General features: G+C 38.9%; 1 protein-coding gene across 1 annotated transcript; it reads right to left on the minus strand.

Moving 5' to 3' along the window:
• Window positions 1-3,962: 3,962 nt before the first annotated feature.
• Window positions 3,963-5,193, minus strand: LOC149007275 (uncharacterized). The gene has a single exon (XM_089166649.1). It carries the CDS (start codon window positions 5,109-5,111, stop codon window positions 4,281-4,283), a length of 831 nt encoding a protein of 276 aa, XP_089022775.1. The 5' UTR covers window positions 5,112-5,193; the 3' UTR covers window positions 3,963-4,280.
• Between the last annotated feature and the right edge of the window lie 2,927 nt (window positions 5,194-8,120).

Here is an 8,120-nt window from a genome sequence, read left to right on the forward strand (position 1 = left end):
CCAATCAGTGAGGCAGGAAAGATTTGCATATGGCTATAAAGACATGACACTTATAGTGCATGATGTGATGTCTTGGGCATCTTGTCCTGTCGAACATTGTGAAGGTCGGGCACTTGAAATTCTTCGGCATCTCAGCTTCTGAAATTGTTTGGACAAAAGGATCTTCTTTCAGAACGGAGTATAGAGCATCCTTGCCTGAATCTTTTAGCTTTTTCAACTTCTCATCAAGTTCTTCGAACCGCCTGTTTACATAATTAGCTTTTTGGCCAAAACTCCATTGTTATCCCCTCCTTGTGGATCGTTGGTTGGATGAGAGATACTTCCCCGATCTTCAAATTGTAGGAGGGTCCTTAGACGTTGCCTCACGTGATAGTCGAGATTTCTCTCCTACCTTTTCTTTCCCTTTCTCCCGATTCCTGTGAGATGGTTGTGATGAGTGGTCGGGTGCAGGTGCTCATACCTCCTTTCGTTTCAATGGTCGACGACCATCTCCGTTTTCATCAAGGTTAATAGGATCAACCTGTTGACCGGTCCTTGGCATTGCTACTTGTTGACGGATGGTTGCCCTAATTAGTTTGTTTAGTTCTAGGATTAACTTCTGCAACTCATTAAATTGGTCGATCGTTACAAACTGATTAGATTGATCTGCCAAGGCATTGTTATGATGAACTTTTTCCACTCCTTGGGGCTTATCCTCTTTATTAATCTCTTGTTACCTTCACTAGAATCTTGTCCAACTAACCTTCTTGATCTAGTATGCATGATGGTTCTTTGATCAGTTCCTACAAACAGCACCAATTGTTGCTGCAAAATCCTACTTGACCGCTCGATCAAGTGTAAATTGTTGCTGGCAAATCATGTTCGACTGCTCGATCAAGTGTACCTGCAAGAACGTGCTCAACTAGGTTGATTGAGTAATGTCTCTAACGCCCAAGTTAGTTGAACACTCAACCTTTGGATGAAGAAAGCAGGTTGCAACAAGCAAATAATTAGATGGAGTGATTTTCTCAAAGCGTTCCTAATCATTGGTGAGAGTACGAGTATTTATAATTGAAGTTACCTCAGTAATGTAGTGGTTGAGTTCGTCCTAAACTCCATGATCGAGTCTTATCCATTGAGAGAAAAAATGTCTTACTCGTATGATGACAGTTGATTCCAATCCAAACTCTAAGAATAATCTGACCTTTCCAACTTGGGTAGGATACTTAGTCCTAACTTCAAGGAAGTTGGTTTAGTGGCGTTATTGGTTGATTCTTGGATCACTTGTGGTAGGATTTTTTTTTTTGGGTAGAATAATAAATAGGATTGATAAGCCCATTTTCAACCCACCGAAAAAAAAATTCCACTGAGCTGTAACCTACCAATGATAACTAGCCATATAGAGATTTCAAAAAAGCAAATTCTGAAAAGTCAACAATTTCGAAAAATAGTTTGACAAACCGACAATCAAAATAAAAATTTGAGCGAAAAGTCAAGTGTCGACATTGCATTTACGCGTCTGTATTTGATGTGTCTACCAAAAATGTCTGTAATTTTATATGAATTTACATTTAGGCCCTTGATTTTTGATAATGCACGTTTTTGTCCTTTATAACTTTAAAAATAAATTTTGAATTCCTTTTGAGGCTCGGGTTGTTAAAAGGTAACGACTGAGAGAATAATTTATAAAGAAAGGTGGGGTCCATGGGGAATCTTCTAATAAAGGAGCAAATTAGAAAAAAGAAAAAGAAAAAGAGACAAATCGATTATATCAATGTATATATATATATATATATATATATATATATATATATATATATATATATATATATACAAAGATGTTTTGTACCTAACAATCATATGAGAAATTAAATGCTTGGTTTTTTTTCAAAAATAATTAAATATTTGATGACTAATTTGTCCTTGTATGATAATATAAATATTAATATTGAGGGGCTGCGTGGGTGGCTTCGAGCCTTGTGATTTTGTGGGCTAGTAATATTTTTTTTTGGGTAATAGAAAAATGATATTTATTTAAATATTGGAAGAGAATCTTTTTGACTGAAATTCAGGAATTACAAAGAAAGGTGAAAAATCATTCACTATGTTCTAGACAATTTGAATCTTGAAGCTCTAGATGCTCTAGAACATAGTGAATGATTTTTCAACTTTTCTTTGTAATTCATGAATTTCAGTCAAAAAGATTCTCTTCCAATATTTAAATAAATATCAAAATTATTCATTAATTTATTTTCATATCTACTAATTAGAGACTAGCTAGTTAAGCATTTAACATCCAAAATAATTGACTTTAATGTTCATTCAACATAATTGTTCGATCCATTGAGCCAAACTGTCATTGAGAAACAGTTTAATTGTATGGGAGAGATCTTTCATTTTGTGGTTCAATGAAGTGAATGAGGAAAAAATGGGTGAGGAAGCCGCTCATCCGCTGATAGGGTGAGGAGCCAACCTTGTTTTTTCGAACATTACTCCAACCAACCACTCCTCTAAGGAGAAGCATTAGATGGGGGGGGGGGAGCAGTTCTTTCTAGGCCTCTAAGGCAACTGTTACCTCTTCAACTCCTCTCTGCCGACCAATGATTCCACCTTCCAAACTGGTTCTTCGTCAACAGGCTAGAATGAAGAAGCAAGACGATCGTAGATCAGGGCTTCCCAACACCATCGAGAAAAAGAACTTTAGCCTACAGTCGCTCGATACCGGGGGTAGTTTATTTAGAATAAGAGGGATTCTGTTTGCCAATCTGAGGAGGATGCCTAGCTAGTTTTGAACCAGGGCAAGGAAGTGAAGCCCTCGATTAGCAAATAGCTCATTGCTCTATCCATAAGACTCTTCCCTAAAGTTCAAAGGTTAGTTTGAAGAAGGTCCAATGATGCACTTTGAATTTGAAGCTTTGCTAAAGGTAAAGCATCTTGGATTGCCTCGAATTCCATTGCGTGGTAGATAAGCTAGAACTTGATTTGCATTTGTAGAGCAAAAATTACCTCTTAACTCTCAAATAACGATTCGCCGGCACCCATTTGTATGTCGTTGTCCCATACTTCATTCACGAGATCTACTTGGATGTTGCACAATAAATGCACAACAACGTACAACATCTGATCCAAATCGAAACTTATAGTTGACACGAAATTTCAATCACACGTTCGCAGTTTAACTTTACTCAAAAAATCATTTACTTGAAACGAGGCAAAATGAATAGTCAAAATTTTGTCTCGATCATAAATTTCAATTTGAATGATAGGCTGCACGAATCCGGATCTTCTCCCCGTCACGGGAGCACAGAGTGCTCCCCCATGGCTTCCTGACCACATATATCAGTGGGGCCCAGTGGTGTTGAAAAAAAAATTTTTAATTTTTTTCCAAAAAGTGTTTTTCACCATGGGCCCCACTAATATATGTGGTCAGGAAGCGTCGGGGAGCACTCTCCGTCAGGGTCGGTGATCCGGACTCAGGCTGCACAGTGTTGTGCATTAATTGCAAAACACTGGTGCAATTTTGAATGATTAACTTTTTTATTTCATAATGAGTGCTGTCAAAACTTAAGAATATTAATTTCTTCATTGTACCTTGGGTTGCAATGTTAGTGGATGAGATATCCGATTGAACTCCATTCAACACTGTAAAAGATAAAACATAAAAATGCTTGCATATCAGAAACTGGTATCTTAAAAAAACAAAAACAAAAACAAAATCTTGAGTGAAAATACACGATTTTTTAAAAAACTCATTTCAGGAGACATAGAGAACCTTATTGTGGTTGCAAAGTTCAAACTATAAGTCGTCGAATAATTAAAGATAATAGACTTCCTTTTGTTCTGTCTAACACAATTCTTGCCCAAAAAAAAGTGTCTAACACAATTAACAAATCTCAAATTTTAAATAGTTGGAATTCAAATTGGATTGGATTGTAATCAAACAAGCATGAACGCTAGAATCGTATAGAGACAATTTACAGAGTCTCCAGTGTCACTCAATCATATTGGTTCGGCCCAATTTTCAGAATCATGAATGATCAGACACAGATCCAACAACATAATCTTCACTTTTGTACAACTCTCTCAAATCAAAGAAAAAGTTCCTATCTTCTTTGGTAATAGATAACAAATCTCTTTAGAAAACACAAAATCCAAAAGCAGAAGCTTCCATGTATTCATTCATCTTTGGTTTTTGAATCAAAAAGCAAAACTGGAAAAGAAGAAAAATGGAAAAAGAGAACCCAGTTAGACAGAATTCACAGAGTGAGCACCAAAAGAAGCAGATTACAACTTTCTAGTTTCTAAAGATCAAGCAGATCAACAGTGTTAGATTTGTCAAGATCATTAGAAAACAGGGTATTCCATATTTCCTTGAACACTTCAATAATAACTCTATGATAATAAGAAGAATTCAAATTCAGAAAACACTGTAAGAGCTTCTCCAGATCCTCTGCTCCAAATAGCTCCTTGTCCACAATCATTTCCACCATTGACGTTCTGAAATCACTGTAAGGATCAATAGACTTCTTAACTACGGCGATGCTTTCTTGTAATTTACCACCAGAGTCAAATGGGTCATAACCCATTTGATGATTCCCTCTTAAAGCTCTTCTCCGACGAATTTCAGCTGCTTTCCGGCGAAAACTGTCTCTCTGGAGGTAATTCTCTGAAGAATCAGAAGATAAACCCTTTGAAGAGAAAAACGTATCTGTCTCTTGACCCTCATCTTCAGATTCTTCAGTGCTGAACCACCCACTATCAGTATCTCCTGATGAAGAATCAAAATGAAATCTTGCTTTCCTGTTAATAGATCTCTGGTTCTTCCTATGCTTCCTCTCCTTTGACTTGATTTTTCCTTTTCTGGGTTCTAATTCTTCAAGCTTGTAATACGAATTCAAAGGCGAAATGGGTGTTGCAGGTGGACAAGTTCTTCCCTTTGCATCTTCAAAGCTGAAACATGGGCTCTGTTCTGCAAATTCCGAACTCTGCAACATATCCATTCTTGCGAAACCATCTTCTGGAGATGATCCGTGGCGGATTTGAGAGATGAAAATGGCTACGCTTTGAGATCGACACGACCCAAATGAAGCACGGAACATGCGAGAGAGTCGTAGCTTGAATCCTCCACCCATTGGAGAGTGTTTTGCAGAGAAAAACACAGAGCTTCGAACGGAGATTGCGCGCTTTATTAGTTTGTTTGTGTTTAGATGACTTTTCAACAAACCCAATATTAGATGTCGTCTTCCTTTTTATGTTTAAATGGAATCAAAGTTTTTGTATTTTTCAAACCTAATTTCGGCATTTTCCGCTGGCTTGTCTTCATCAGAGGGGATGAACTGAAAACACAATAAAATGTTCTTTTTTTCTTATTTTAAGAAAACCAGAACAGTCTTAAACAATGCAAAAACTTAAGGGGTGGAAATAAAATTATATTAGGACAAGATGAAATTAGTTTTTCAATTACACTGTGTTGTGTGCATCATTTATATATAGTATAAATAAAAATATTATGAAATATTCTCTAAATAAAAATGTTAGAGTTTTCAATAAAATATATGATTTTTATATGCAATAAGAACTCTTGATATGAAAGTATAGATTATTGTCCATGATAGAAAATGCATATAATAAAAATATTGATTGCCGATATTGTGAATTGAGGTTGCGTGATATTCAGTTAATATTGAGATGTGCATCGAATTGCACGCTAAGATGACTGAGATCTTCGTTAAAATTTACACTTGTTGGTATTATCTCTTTGAGAGTTATGGACATCCATAAAAAGCAAAACAGCACCCCAAAATGGAAGCAAAGACACCCCATAGTAAAAACACAAACACCAACAAAACAGGAGCCACGAGAAACCAAGCCACGCAGAAACAAAAATACCCACCAAAAACCGAGAAAAAATAGAACAAAACCCCCCACGACGCGGGCACCCCCACCCGCCCCGCAACGCCAACGCGCCACCAGGCACCAGCAACCCAAGGGAGCACCCGGACGGCAGAGGACACGACGGAGAAGAGAAGGGGCCGGCGGGGCAACGGGAAGGAAACGGCCGGGCCAGGACCCGCGGGGTAACCACCGCGGCCCCGGCCGAGCCCCGCGGGCACGGGCCAAGCCGCCGACCGGGGAACCACCGACGACGAGGATCGAAGGAGCCATGTGGGGGGTGGTGGTTCAAAGGGTGAGATGCAAGTGCCGGCCATCTACCGCGAGTGGGTGTCCGGCAAGCCTGTGTGCAATGGACAGCCCGGCCGCCGCCCGAGGGGGCCCGCGCCACCGGCCCCCGACCCGCACGGGGCAGCCAGCCCTCCACCCCGACCGGCAGCGCCAGCCGGACGGCCCAGCCGCAAGCGACATGCCCCGAGGGCGGGAGAAGGAGAGGAAGCAGGTCACAACCACTCAGAGTCTAGAACGCACAAGAACCCCGCACCGAACTCCGATCAAAGGAGAAAATCCGATCGCATCAACAAGAAAGAGGGAAAAGAAAGGCAGCGCAGGGGCGGCCAAGAGAGAACAAGAGGAGAATGAGAAAAGAGAAAAGGAAGAGGAAGAGGCGGAGGGGACGGGCCCACCCAAGAACGCCGCCGTTGGCCCCCTAACGAACGCGGACCAAAGAGAGCAACCACACGCCGTGCTCCAAAACCCCGATTCGCCTCTGTTGGCCGGAGCCGAAGGTGGAGAGGGAAGCAGTCGAGTGAAGAGAGATAATAAATTGGTCCATTTTTCTCGTTTTGGTAAGGGTATTTTGAAATTAAAACAAATAAACAGGGACTAATGGTTTCAATAACAAAATGGACTACCATGTTTAATGAATTGGGTGTTTGTGTTTTTTAAACATAAAATGGGGTGTCAGTGTTTTAAAGCCTCCATTTTGGGGTGCCAGTGCAATTTGCTCTAATTATTATTATTTATAAAAGTATATATGTTTTAGACTTTTGGTGTTCTTTGTTTTGAAATAAGTTTTGATAAATCCACTCTAGAAATGTTTCTCAATTGGACTTCTAGAATATGAAAAGTCTTGCTTGCAAGCAAGGGGAATGGGTAGGAGAGTAAGGTCGAGGGGGTTCACAAGCATAAAGGTCAGGGTAGTCCAAAGACACTCATCATTGGAACTGCTTTGCCCCTTTCCCCTCTCCTTCAACTACAAAACCCATTATGCAAATCACTTTTTAAGACCAGTTTCAGTCTCGAAGAACAAAAGAAATAACTATTTTGACATACACATGCCACCTTTTCATTTGTCCTTTGAGAATAGGAGAACATCAAAACTATTTTCCAAGACCATTACGAAGCTCATGCTAAACAACGAAAAGTATGCTCAGATCACCATCCTTTGATGAGAATGCCAAAAAACAATTTGGGAGAAGAACATCCTTCTCAGGAAAGACCATAACCAAAAACATGCTAGAGCTTCAAGGGAGGTTTTAAGGGAAGTATTTATTTATTTTTAGCTTGTCTCTCTCCCACCTATTTTTTTATTTTGCCTTTTCTCTCCCTTCTCTACTCTTCTTTGTACGCTTTCAATTAAAATAGAGTTTTTTACGTGTGGATTCTCTTTAGTAGATCATAAACTAATGTTGGGTCCCCTTGATGCAATATATTACGTGTGGGTCTCAAGCAAACTAACATCTTTAGCCACCGTTAAGTAATTCAAATTTCAAACGTGAAGGTACCAAAGTGTCCCTAAAGTTATTTAATACATTGTGTTAATTTTTTGTTTTAAAAAGAGATGATTGATCATTAAGCATTAATTATATGATTAAAAATATAGATATATCCGGAAAAAAATGAAAAAAATATATAATAATGCAATGTATTAGATAATCTGAAGGACATTTTATTCCGTCAACGTTTAAAATATTAATAAACTTAACGGCGACTAACGGTGTCAATCTATTTAGGACCCACACGTAATATATTGCATTAAGGGGACCAAACATTGGTTTGTGATCCACTAAGGAGACCCACACGTAAAACACTCATTAAAATAAAATAGAAAATAACTACTTTTCAAAAGAAAAACACTTACTTCATCTTTGTTTTGATATTTTTATATCATTGGCTGGCTTAAGATAAATGTGCTTTGGTCAGCAATTTCCCACAAGTGAAGTGTACACTTCACTAAGTGTAAGCCT

The sequence above is a fragment of the Hakea prostrata genome, chromosome 8, assembly GCF_041222555.1.
Source record: "Hakea prostrata isolate BN-2017 chromosome 8, UWA_Hpros_2, whole genome shotgun sequence".
NCBI classification, from domain to species: Eukaryota; Viridiplantae; Streptophyta; class Magnoliopsida; order Proteales; family Proteaceae; genus Hakea; species Hakea prostrata.

What these genes read in the sequence shown, in the direction of transcription:
- LOC149007275 (XM_089166649.1), bottom strand. Translation starts at nt 5,111, where the DNA reads ATGGGTGGAGGATTCAAGCTACGACTCTCTCGCATGTTCCGTGCTTCA.